This window comes from Mobula birostris, chromosome 7, assembly GCF_030028105.1.
Source record: "Mobula birostris isolate sMobBir1 chromosome 7, sMobBir1.hap1, whole genome shotgun sequence".
In the NCBI taxonomy this organism is placed as follows: domain Eukaryota; kingdom Metazoa; phylum Chordata; class Chondrichthyes; order Myliobatiformes; family Myliobatidae; genus Mobula; species Mobula birostris.
The window spans coordinates 153,422,023-153,434,690 of record NC_092376.1 but is presented as its reverse complement, the minus strand read 5'-3'; the positions used below and the strand labels follow the sequence as shown (position 1 = coordinate 153,434,690).

Here is a 12,668-nt window from a genome sequence, read left to right as displayed (position 1 = left end):
TCCATCCCTTTTGTACAGATCATACCTTCCCCAGAAGAGATCCGAACTATCCAGAAATCTGAACCCCTGCTCCTTGCACCAGTTCCTCAGCCACGTTTTCACCTGCCAAATCATCCTGTTTTTACTTTCACAGGTGCATGGCAAGGTCAGCAAACTAGAGATTACTACCCTGGAGGCGAATCACAAATGAAAGATCTGCAGATACTGGAAATCAAAGTAACATACAATGGTGGAGGAACTCAGCAGGCCAGGCAGCATCTATGGAAAAGAACAATCAACATTTCTGACTGAAACCCTTCATTAAGACTGGAAAGAGGGTTGATAATTCAGAGTAAGAAACTGGGGGGAGGGGAGGAAGAAGTACAAGGTAGCAGGTGAAAAGAAACTGGGAGAGGGAGAGGGATGAAGCAACAAGCTGGGAAGTGGATTGGTGAAAGGAAAGGGCTGGAGAAGGGGGAATCTGATCGGAGAGGACTGAAGGTCATGGAAGAAAGGGAAAGGGGAGAAGATAAGGTGAGGGGGAAATAGGAATGGTGGGGGGGCAAATACTGGAAGTTTGAGAAATCGAGGTACATGCCATCAGGTTGGAGGCTACCAGATGGAATATAAGCTGTTACTCCTCCAACCTGAATATGGTGTCATTGCACCAGTAGAAGAGACATGGACTGTGGGGGAGTCTAGAATCAGAGAGTACAGCCTCAAAATAGAGGACATCCATTTAGAACAGAGACGAGGAGGAATTTATTTAGCCAGAGAGTGATGAATCTGTGGAATTTATTGCCACAGGCAGATGCAGAGGCCAATACATTGGGTATATTTAAAGTGGAGGTTGATATGTTCTTGATTAGTAAGAGTATCAAAGGTTAAGCAGAGTAACATTGAGAGGGATGATAAATTAGCCATGATGAAATGTTGAAGCAGACTCGATGGGCCAAATGACCTAATTCTGCTCCTATGTCTTATTGTCTAATGATTGAGGGAGGAGTAGGTTCAGTGCCCAGGGCTTTAATGGTGTGAAACTTTTTATCAGATGTTTGTGGCACAGAGGACACTGACATATTTGGACTTGCATGTTGGAAACCTGTTGTTGGCAGTATGCATTTCTGATACTTTTCATCAGCAAAACAGGCAAAAAAAAACCCCTCTCCTTAGTTAAGACAAAGGGCTATCATAAATTCAGGAGGAAAGAACAACCAGGATGAAAAGTACATTATTTTTCCATGTGCTTAAATATTATTATGCATTGTGCCAAACACTGGGAAACCCTGAAGAAATAGTAGCCACAACATCACAAGAAGGATATATACATATATTCAAGATTTAGTGGTATAATTGATTGGGAAATCTAAGTTAAATATTTTTTACTAGATACATTTGCTTTTAATACTACTTTCCTGTAGCCCCAGCCATGACAGATTTTTTAAAACAGTTGTGCAAAATATGGCCAGGGTTTCACCAAAATGGATAAAGGAGTGCTAGGACACAGAAATTATGGTTCAATAACTAAATCTGTGCCAGGAGTTCTGTATTCTGCTGCCCAAGCAGCAAAATCATATCAGTAGCAGTCAATTGATCAAGGAGGCCAAGGTAACATAAGGACTACCAGTTTCATTAGGAGTGAAGGAGCAGTAGTATTTAATCCATTATTTTGAAGAATCCTTGGCTTTCAAAGAAATATCCCTATTGCTCTCTGAATCCACTGGTAGCTTTAGAGCCCTAGCTATGGCCTAGTGTGAGCACATTCACTGTGTGACTGGTGGAGGAGAATGGTGAATTAGTGTATTGGTTAGAAATCTGTTTTTATTTAAATGCCACCCTGCCATTAATATTTACAGGGATCCTTGTGCTGTCAACTACATTGCAAATATGTTCTGCCCACACACTTCTGGAAAAATATTATATAGTTTGCATCTGTGTCTCTATCTGTATAGCTATTTCACAAACATTTGTATTTTGTTGATAGCATATGCTTTAAAGTTATGTTAAATATCTTCATATTTAGAGTTTCTCTTGAATTTTTATGGTTGGACTTAGAAAGAAAGTTTGCCTTGCCTATTTTGAAGACTTTCAAAATCTTAATTACTTTTGGAGATTGAATGCTGCCTGCAACTCTTGTTGTGTACTTAATATTTCAGAAATATTTGAGTAATATTGTAAATATATTGTTTGATAAAGCATTCTTGCCTGTTTAAATAATTCATTATGGGTTATATGTAAAACTATGTGAATGGCATACATCACACCACGTTATAAGTGCGCACCTCGCTTGATGTAAAAACAAAAGTAAGACACATTGTTCCCACTGTTTTATTTCAATTAGTTTTGTTTTGAGGTTAACAAAACATAACAACACTAAGTTTCAGATTCTACTCAAAATTGATTGTTATGTATCAAGATCTGATAAAACCAAAAGCAGAAGTCATCATACACTTACTTACAGTGACAATTGGAAGAGGACATGATGGGGAAAAAGTGGAGGAAGACTTTTGTGGCCCTTGTATTAAATGGTCATTGTGCATTGCTACCTGTTACAGAAAACAAATGATCTTAACTACCACTGGAAACAAACATAGTCTAGAGTAGCTGCAAGACCACTTTCATGTCTGGTCCAATTTGGGCTTCTTTCGGGAAACACCTATGAAAATAATGAAGAAGATGGCCAAGTAGAGTGGTGATGCAATGGTTAATTTGCTGTTGTAGTATAAGTAGTTGTCAGGACTAATAATTCATAGGTTCAACCTCACCATAGCAGCTGTGGGAACCCATCTAGCTCAGAACAGGAAATCTGCTGTTCCTACCAGTCTACCATTTTTGTGACTCCAGACCTACAGAAAAAAACTTTTTCTCTTAAATTGATGCATTTCTCCTTTTTTAAAAAAAGCCACGCTGATCAGTGAGCATTTAGGGTTGGGGAATAAGTGAAAGCCTTACTAGTGACGTATACACTTTGAAAAAAAAATGAACAGTAGTAAGGAGGATTCTAAAGAAAATGCAATTAGTTTTATGAAAAATAGCGATTTGACACGGACTAGATGGGCTGAATGGCCTGTTTCTGTATTTAACTTTTATATGACACTATGCCATTTGTATTTTTACAATGCGCTTTCTCCCTAATATATTAAAGTATAATTTTTTTTCTCTACTAGGACCGAAACTCCTCCGAAGAAAGTAATAAAAAGAAATGGGATAACGAATGCATTTTAGAAGGCTCGAAATAAATAGCTGAATCGGCGGGAGAATTATTTTTGGTATCCCGGTTAAACGTTACAACTTTTCTTTGCTCGGCTAGTTTTGTTGATAACGAAACTACTCAACTGTACAGATGGCGACACAAAGCACTCCAACATCACCCACTGCACTACAGAGTATTATTTTAAAAAGTGGTGCAAATCGGAAAAAAAATACCCTGAAGGTTGATTTCTCCATGCATACAATATCATTTCAGCCAATCATTAACAATATTTGTAACAAACAAACATAGGTATTTTCTGCGGATGAGATGAAGCCAGATCTTTGCACACATGAAACACTCCCCAGAACAACCAAAACATTTTTTCAAAAAAATCTTTTAACATGTGGGTTACCCGATGCGAAGTAGCCAATAATTACATTCGGTATAGAACAGGTCTGTCTGCAAAGGACCAATGAGCAAGGTCGTTTGGAGTTCCCCTGAAGCGGCGTCTCTAAGCCAGCCTCAGTCATATGACAGTGAAGCTCGGTGGAGTATCGCTTTGCGGCGATTCTCACACCTACCAGGAAAATGCCACCGACTTTATTTCAGAAACTCTTCAACAAACGCAATGGCCTAACTTCCCCCACGAAAGGTTCGAATGAAGATAGTTCGTTCAGGTATGAGCTGGTGTTCTGTATATTCCTTTTCTTCTTCAAGGAAGAAATTGCACCAGAGTATCGATGGTTGAAGTGATACGACCAGTGACTGTAGCCCAGCCCTGGCAGATAGAATGTATCAAAATACGGAAGTGTATTCTAGTGCTGAATTGTTGCATTTTTATTTCTTAGTGTTTTGTTGTATTTAGTCCTTTAAGAGAATGCAATTATGTTAATTTTGAAACCTGATTTACTGGATGACTGCTGTTCTGTGTTTCGTTAGTCTGGGGAGGAGCTTTTTTTTGTCGGGTAAGAAACATTTACCAGTAGATGGGTGGACCTCCACGTGCTTGTGACAATTACTGTGATAAAGACTTGGCTGAAAATCAAATACTCAAAAAAAAAACCCTTTGATTGTATCCACAGTTAAAATAAACGAGAAAACTAACCGACGAGAGGTTGAAACCGTGCTTTTGAACTTGATATTTAAAAAAAATCACACTGCTGATCAAAAAATCATACTGCTGATTTCCGTGCTCTTGGGTTATGATTAATATTAGGATTGTTTCCTCCAAATATAACCGAAGGCTGTCTTTTCCCAAATAACGAAGTTTTTATGTTTTAACATTTTCTGATAAACTTCCCCCCCCTCCCCCCACCCGATCCAAAGATGCGCCACTTCAGCCATCGCGAAGAAGATGAGTCCCGGATTAACTCTAATTTGTTTCCTCTTTTAAAACTGTTGCCCTGAAAGTAGATAATAAAAGGGGTCACAAGGTTTCTAATAAATGTATACATTCTTATGGGAACTAATACGCATTCTGGCAGATCACATACACAATAAACCTGTGTGTGATATAGTGAAGTGAAACGTTATAAACAGCACTCATCATTCGATTTTTATTAAATAGGGTATTGTTTCGTTGCATAGGGGAACTTAAAACAACCTATTAAAATAAATATAGGTGTGGCAAGAGTAGTACTAACTCCTTTCCAAAGTACATTCTTTTTTATAGCAGTATGCAGAGAAGAATGGAAGCATATGAATTTTCTTCCTTGTGCCGATTTTAGTTCTGCCAATGGGAGTACTTCAATTTCTGATGTGTTTTTGAAGTGGTCAATCACCACTAGTTGCTGGCCATTTAATGATTGTCACTGGATATGGGTGTTTTGATATCAGAATCTGTCAGTAGCAGGTATAGCAAAGTTGACATAGTAGAAGCTTTTTATAAGGCACTTGAAAGGAAAATTGTCAAACAAAATTTGTCAGCAAGCGACATGAACATGTAATCAAGATTTATGGAGTTTTTGGAAGGAGCAAAAGAGAGATTAGGGCACAGGATCTTGACAGCTGAAGCTAACAGTAATGAAGTCTAGATGATTTAGAGGCTAGAACTGGAGGAGAGTAAGTGTCTTTAGGACTTGTAGGATTGGAGATGAGGAAAGCTGGGAACATGGAAGGGTTTGAAAATAAAGATGAACAGTTTAAAACTGAGACTTTCTCAAACAGGATTCAGTGTAGTTCAGTGAATACAGATCTTATAATGAATGGCCCCAGGGTAAAATCAGAAACAAAACTTGAATATCCAGAAGTACACAGAAGGTAGAGTATTCCTGGAGTGCATTGGAATAGTCAGTTTGGAAGTGTATAGAGTGAAGATGATAGCTACGAGAATTTCAATAAACTAATGACTTAATTGTTTTCAGTGTTGCATGATTTCAAATATAATTAATGAAATATATGTTAATAATAGAATGTATCAGGATTGAACTTTCTCTCTGAAATGTTTCTAAATGTATTTGTTTAGTTGTATATTTACTTTGTACAGATGTATCAGAAGTTATAGCATTGTGTATTGTACAAACAAGGACATTAATGTTGCTGCCAATTTTTGTTAGATGGTCTGAGAGAGAGAGAGAGAGATTGTGATAAGTTGCTTATACTGCAGATCTTTATGTTAACCTTCATCCAAATAGGTGGACAACAGCAACTGATGCATAATATAATGTGTTAGAATAGCTAACGGATTCTATTTCTTTAAAATAATTTCAAATTAATGTCTCTTTAAACATTTTGATCCAACTATATTATCTTAGATATCTATAAAAGATTTTTATGAATGAGAAGGAATACTTTCCTTTTCAGATTACTGTACAGATTACTGAAAACATTTGAAATTCATGTTCTCAGTTATGCTATAATTGCAATATTATATATTATGTTATACATTTAATCTTGTATTATTTATATTATAATATTGTAAAATATACTAAATATTTCAAACAAATCTATCTGTCTCTGCCATTGCTTCTATGAACTGCTTAGAAAGAATGCAGGAAATCCAGTTCATTCTGTTTCTCTTGTGTAAATGGCCAGAATCTATTAATGTTAATTACTATTCACATTTAATCTGTTAATGTTTGCTGTTTCCTTAAATTTTTGAATAATATGACTGTCCTCTCAAATGAAAGGCAGTTAGATATCCAATAAATGGGCATCACTGCCAGACCGTGTAAAATCTTTGTTTGATGGAGATCACAGCTTTTTAAATAACATTTATTAGCCCCATCTTTCCCCTAGACCCCTCTTTACGGACAGTAGGAATAAGACGACTAAACCTTGTGTCAGTAGTAGAGACATCATTGGAGAAAATGTTGAGAGATAGAATTTGGGTAAATTAGGAAAGGCTGATCAGGAACAGTCAGTGTGGCTTTGTACAGATGAAAGCTTAACTCAGGAGTTTGAGATTTTTGAGGTGATAACTAAGAAGATTGAGGCAGTGTGATAGATGTTGTTTATATAGAATTTAGTAAGGTGTTTGATAAGATTGTGCATGAAAGTCTGGTCCAAAAAGTTAAGGCTCCTAAGAGCTCCAAGGTGAGATACATTAACTAATTGGTTTGGTGATAAGAGACAGGGTAGTCAACTCTTAAAGATCAAAAACAAATGGAGAAATTTGCCAGGATTCTCTTTGTTTATTTGGGACACTATGCTTCTTAAATGGGACAGGCAACTTTCCAAACAGGTTCTGACTAGCATCAGTCACGCACTTGTGTCCCTATTAGACGCTACGCCATGCTTAAAGTGAATAGTTTTAAATAGTGTCAGTTGTGTGTATTGGTGATTTTAAGTGATTTTTTTTGTCACTGATAGTTGGCAAGAAATAAGCAGTAAGATAATTCTGAGCTGTTTGGTTTGCTGTGGTTTCAAGCATTCAGGCTTGGAGATGCCTGAAATGGCTGGGAGTGAAAATTAAACAATTCCACTCCTTCAACGAGTTAGGGACTTTGAAGAATTTGAAGGTATCAACAATCATCTTGAATGTTACAAAGAAAATGAAGATTTGGAGGATGCAATTATTGATAGCATTGTATGAAGGCAGTCCATTATCTGCACTGATTTTTGTTCATTGCGCACACTGGATGAATTCCTCTGTTGGTAACTGTTAGGAACTAATACACAGTTTTATAATACTATAGTACTACTGATATTGTTGTAGTTGTTCTGCATTTCATTTAAGTACATAATTTATTACTTGGTCTTTTTTTCTTTTTAACTACATAAAACTTTTAGCTAGCTGGGGCAGCTGCTTAATTGGGTGGTCCTGAAGTAATCAATTAACTGGAATCAATCATCAAATGCCTATCTATGCTAAACAACTCACATCAAATGCTGGAGGAACTCAAGATTTTGTGTTGCTCAACATTTCCAGCAGCTGCGGTATTTGTTTCCTATCCACGCTAATCATTTTTCGGCACTTAGTCTGTAGCCTGTGCCTTGGTCATTCAGGTACTTGCCTGATTGATAAAATGTTGTGAGACTTCATCTCAACATACTGCCCAAGCAGTGTGGGTTTAATTTCAGTCCCACTCTATGTGTGGAAGAATTCTTCCATAAATGACCTCAGCTTAAACCTATATTGTACATATGGTTTGGGGGTATGTTTCTTACTGTCTGCTACCTATGCCATCTATAATTTGTTTACCTCCATCATGTCTCTCCTTTGTTTCCTCCAAGACTAACTCGGTGTATCCATCCTCTCCTCATAACTTTATTGCTCTATCCCAGGCATGATTCTGGTCAATCTCTTCTGAAGAAGTGTAAGCATGTCCTTCCTTTACGATGCTCCACCTTTGACTCAAACAATGGCCAGTAAAGTTGCACCATTACTCCGTGTTCTTATCATAGCTTTGGCTAATGAGGGCAAGTATCCTATGAGATGCCACTTTCAGGGATACTTGGACTTGTGCAGCAAAGCTCTGCTCTTCAATATTTCTGTGGATGCTAACATTCATTGTGAATGTCCTATCCTTAATTATCTTCCTAAAATGCATATTTTTTTTTAGCTGAATTAAGTTCCATCTGCCATTGTTGTGCTCATCAACTTGTATTGCCCTGTAGTCTTAGTTACCTTCTAAACTATTAACAATGCCCACAGTTTTTACGTCATCTGTATGCTTACAAATCATGCTCTCTATGTTAACATCCAAATCATTAATGTTTATTATAAACAGTATAGCACTGATCGCTATGGTACATCACTAGTCACAGACTTCCAATTACAAAAAATGTCTTTGCCATTGTTCTTTGCTTCAATACCAAGCTAATTTTGGATCCAATTTGCTAACCTGCTCTGGATGCCATAGGCTCTGAGCCTTTTGGGTCATTGTCTTGTGCATCTTACTAATGGTCTTACCTCGTTTATCCGTGCTGCCTATCTTGAATACAGTTATGTTTGTTGCTCTCAAGTTATCTGATACATCAGTTATGGTCAGTAAAAAAAAAATCTCAGTGTCCCAGTTATATCCTTCCTTGCCTCTCAAGGAGGGATCCATTTCATCAGGACTGGGAGATTTATCTACCTCTAAGCGTGCTAAGATATCTGCCACTTTTTCAATGGTATTTAAAGATAGAGTTTCACTGTCCACCTCCAGCTATTTTGACTGCAGTGGAGAAATGGTCATGTAAGAACTTGCCAGCATCCTCCAACTCTGTGGGGGTGCAGATCACCTCCTTGGGCACTAGCTTTTTCCCAGCTATCACCATAGCCTTGAAAATTTCAAAATATTTATGAAATATTATTAATTTTGTCCATCATAATATTCATATCCCTCTTTTTTCCCTCATTTTTAAGTGTCCCTCTCCTATAATTTCTGTACTCCTGTTGACCTCTCCTGCTTTCAGTTCTTTGTGTATCTGCCTTTTGCTTCTGGTTTTAGCTTTATCCAATCCTCAGTATGCCTTGGCGTCCAGGATTCCTTGAACCTTTTGCTCTTATGGAAACATATTGTCCTTGAACTCTAAGTATTTAACTTTTCAATGGTTCCCACTTGGATGTAGCCTTACCTTCAAGTAGAGTTCTCAATCTACTTTTGCCAGGTCCTGTTTACAACATTGAAATTGGCCTTCTAGTTCACCATGCTAATTTCTGTGATTCATTTTCAAGATGTTTATTGTAAAAGAAGAGACTTGCATTATTTGACTTAAAGCTTGTTCACTTTTCTAAACCTTGGTATTAAAATCTGTTTTTATGAATGTGTGTAGTAGATGGAATTCTTCATTACCTATTTGGGTTAGAATTGCATGTATTTTAATAAACTGTGCCCTTTGCACTCAGCTGACATTTTTTTCCACTATGATTTTGTCCATTTAGAAGCACAAAATTGCATAATAATTGCAAAAGAAATGCAAAGTGCAACATCAGCCACGACATGTGACTTTTTTGTCATTGGACTTGCTCACTTGAGAGGACCTGTGGAGAATCCTTCTCAAACTTATTTCCCTCAGAAATTCATCACCTCTCTGCATTTGTTACATGCTGGCATGCATGTTGTAATTCCAACCAATAGGTTCACTCTACCACCTCCAATTCCAATGCAAACTGGGAGTCAGTAAGACAAATTCATTAAGGGCATTACTTTCCCACTGTTAATAGTATCTACAGAAGGTCCTCTCTCAAGAAGACAATATCTATCATCGAAGATCCCCACCATCCAAGCTGTGCCATCTTTTTGCAACTACCATCAGGCAAGAGAAACTGTGCAAAGTAAATTTATTATCAAAGTACATGTATCTCGCCATATACAACTCTGAGATTCATTGCCCTGTGGGCATACTCAATAAATCCATAGATTAATAACTATAACAGAATTAGTGAAAGACCACACCAACTTGGGAACTTGGGTATTAAACCAATTTGCAAAAAACAACAAGCTGCGCCAATACAAAAAGAAATAAATAATAAATAAGCAATAAATTTCAAGAACATGAGGAGAAGGGTCCTTGAAAGTGAGTCTGTAAGTTTTGTGAACATTTCAACGATGGGCAAGTGAAGCTACCCCCTTTTGGTTCAAGAGCTTGATGCTTGAGGGGTAATAACTGTTCCTGAACCTGGTGGTGTGAGTTCTGATGCTCTTTTACCACATCCTGTTGGCAGTAGTGAGAAGAGAGCAAGCATATCTTGGGTGGTGGGGGGGTGGGTCCGCAGATGATGGATGCTCCTTTCCTATGACAACATTTCATGTAGATGTGATCACTGGTGGGAGGGGCTTTACCTGTGATGGACTGGGCTGTATCCATCAGACTTTAATTATACCAGCGCCAAAGAAGAACATGGTAACCTGCCTCAATGATTATCACCCTGTAGCATTTCCATCCACAGTGTTGTTGTATTTTGAGAGGTTGGTGATGAGTAACAACTTAGATCTGCTCCAATTTGCCTACCAGAGCAACAGGTCCACAGTAGGTGCTATCTCATTGGCTCTTCACTCGACCCTGGATTATTTTGACGGCAAAGATGTATACATCAGGATGCCCTTTATTGACTAAAACTCACCATTTAATACCATCATCCACTCAAAACTAATCAATAAGCTCCAAGACCTTGACCTCAATGCGTCCTTGTGCATTTGGATCCTCTATCCTTATTTGCAGACCCCAGTCAGTTTGGATTGGCAACAACATCGCCACAATCTCCATCAGCACAGATGCACTACAAGGCTGTGTGCCTATTCCCCTACTCTACTTGCTTTACACTTATGACTGTGTGGCTAAGCACAGCTCATAAGAAATAGATGCAGGAGTCGGTCATCCGGCCCACCGAGCCTACTCTGCCATTCAATAAGATCATGGCTGATCTGACCATGGACTCATCTCCACCTACCTGCCTTTACCCCATAACCCTTAATTCCCCTACTATGCAAAAATCTATCTGACCTTGTCTTAAATATATTTACTGAGGTAGCCTCCACTGCTTCATTAGGCAGAGAATTCCACAGATTCACCACACTCTGAGAAAAGCAGTTCCTCTTCATCTCCATCCTAAATCTACTCCCCTGAATCTTGAGACTATGTCCCCTAGTTTTAGTCTCACCTGTCAGTGGAAATAACGTGCCTGCCTCCATCTTAGCTATCCCTTTCATGATTTTATATGTTTCTATAAGATCTCCTCGCATTCTTCTGAATTCCAGCGAGTACAGTCCCTGGCGACTCAATCTCTCCTTGTAGTCTAACCCCCTCATCTCTGGAATCAACCTGGTGAACCTCCTCTGCACTGCTTCCAAAGCCAATATATCCAATGGCATATTCAAGTTTGCTGTCGACACTACTGTCATAGGGCAAATCAAATGTGTGATGAATCAGCATGTAGGAGAGAGAATGAAAATCTGGCTGAGTGGTCTCATAACAATGTCATCAAGACCAAGGAGCTGATTATTGACTTCAGAAGAAGGAAAGCAGAGGTCCATTAGCCAGCCCTCATCGGAGCTTCAGAGGAGGAGAGGGTCAGCAACTTTAAATTCCTCGGTGTTATTATTTTAGAGGATCTTCCCTGGGCCCTGCACGTAAGTACAGTGACGAGGAAAGCACAGCAGTGCCTCTACTTAAGAGTTTGCGAGGATTCAGCATGACAACTAAAACTTTGACAAACTTCTATATATGTATAGTGGAGAGTATATTGACTGGCTGCATCACGGCCTGGTATGAAACACCAATGCCCTTGAATGGACCTGAAATCCCACACCACACCACCAGTTTCAAGAACAGCTACTTCCCTTCAACCACTTGGTTCTTGAGCTAACCGCCAAAACCCTAATCACTGTATTTTAGCTACACTGACTACAATGGACTTTTATTTTCCTCTGGTTTAAAAAAAACTGTATGATTTGTGTGTTTTGTGAATTTTTCATTGTACCTGTGCAAATATGTAGTTGTGGATATGACAAAAATTTGACTGTCATCACTCTGAAACTTCAGTCAACCTCATTTGCAATGGAATTGCATCTTGCCTATAAGCTTCCTGTTGGATTGGAATGGGAAACTGCAACCTGCATCAGTTCCACTGTAGATTCAAAGTTAGTTCAAGCTGAATCAAGGTGCAGTGTGCAGAAGACTTGAGAGAATGGGATTGCTTCAAGTTCAACGTAAATTTATTATCAAAGCATTATGTTGCCATAGGCAACCCTGAGATTCATTTTCTTATGGGCAATCACAGCAAATACAAGAAACACGATGAAATCAATGGAAGACCACATCCAAAAGGATGGACAACAACGAATGTGCAAAAACAAACTGCAAATATGAAAATATAGAAGAAGAAAAAATAATAAGCATGAGTAATATTGAGAATATCAGATGAAGAGTCCTTGAAGGTGAGTCCAAAGGTTGTGGGAACAGTTCAGTAATGGGACACGTGAAGTTGAGTGTTGTTATCACCTTTGATTCAAGAGTTTGATCGTTGAGGTGTAATAACTCTTCCTGAACCTGGTGGTGAGGGTGCTTGGCTCCTGTACCTTCTTGCTGATGGCAGTAGTGAGAAAAGAGCATGGCCTGGAAGGTGGAG

At 38.4% G+C, this 12,668-nt stretch overlaps 2 protein-coding genes across 8 annotated transcripts in view; both read left to right on the top strand.

Moving 5' to 3' along the window:
- LOC140200512 (uncharacterized) overlaps positions 1–3,399 on the top strand; it is a 55,764-nt gene extending 52,365 nt beyond the window's left edge. For all 5 annotated transcript variants that reach the window (XM_072263966.1, XM_072263960.1, XM_072263959.1 and 2 more), the window contains 2 exons: positions 134–331; positions 3,147–3,399. In XM_072263966.1, coding sequence (XP_072120067.1) covers positions 134–291 — 158 coding nt within the window. In that variant the 3' untranslated portion in view covers positions 292–331; positions 3,147–3,399. The remainder of the gene's footprint in view (positions 1–133; positions 332–3,146) is intronic.
- Positions 3,400–3,669: 270 nt separating this feature from the next.
- Positions 3,670–12,668, top strand: part of fnip1 (folliculin interacting protein 1) — a 97,502-nt gene continuing 88,503 nt past the window's right edge. For 2 of the 3 annotated variants that reach the window (XM_072263956.1, XM_072263954.1), the window contains exon 1: positions 3,670–3,849. In XM_072263956.1, coding sequence (XP_072120057.1) covers positions 3,761–3,849 — 89 coding nt within the window. In that variant the 5' untranslated portion in view covers positions 3,670–3,760. The remainder of the gene's footprint in view (positions 3,850–12,668) is intronic. The other variant, XM_072263958.1, reaches the window with a different exon arrangement.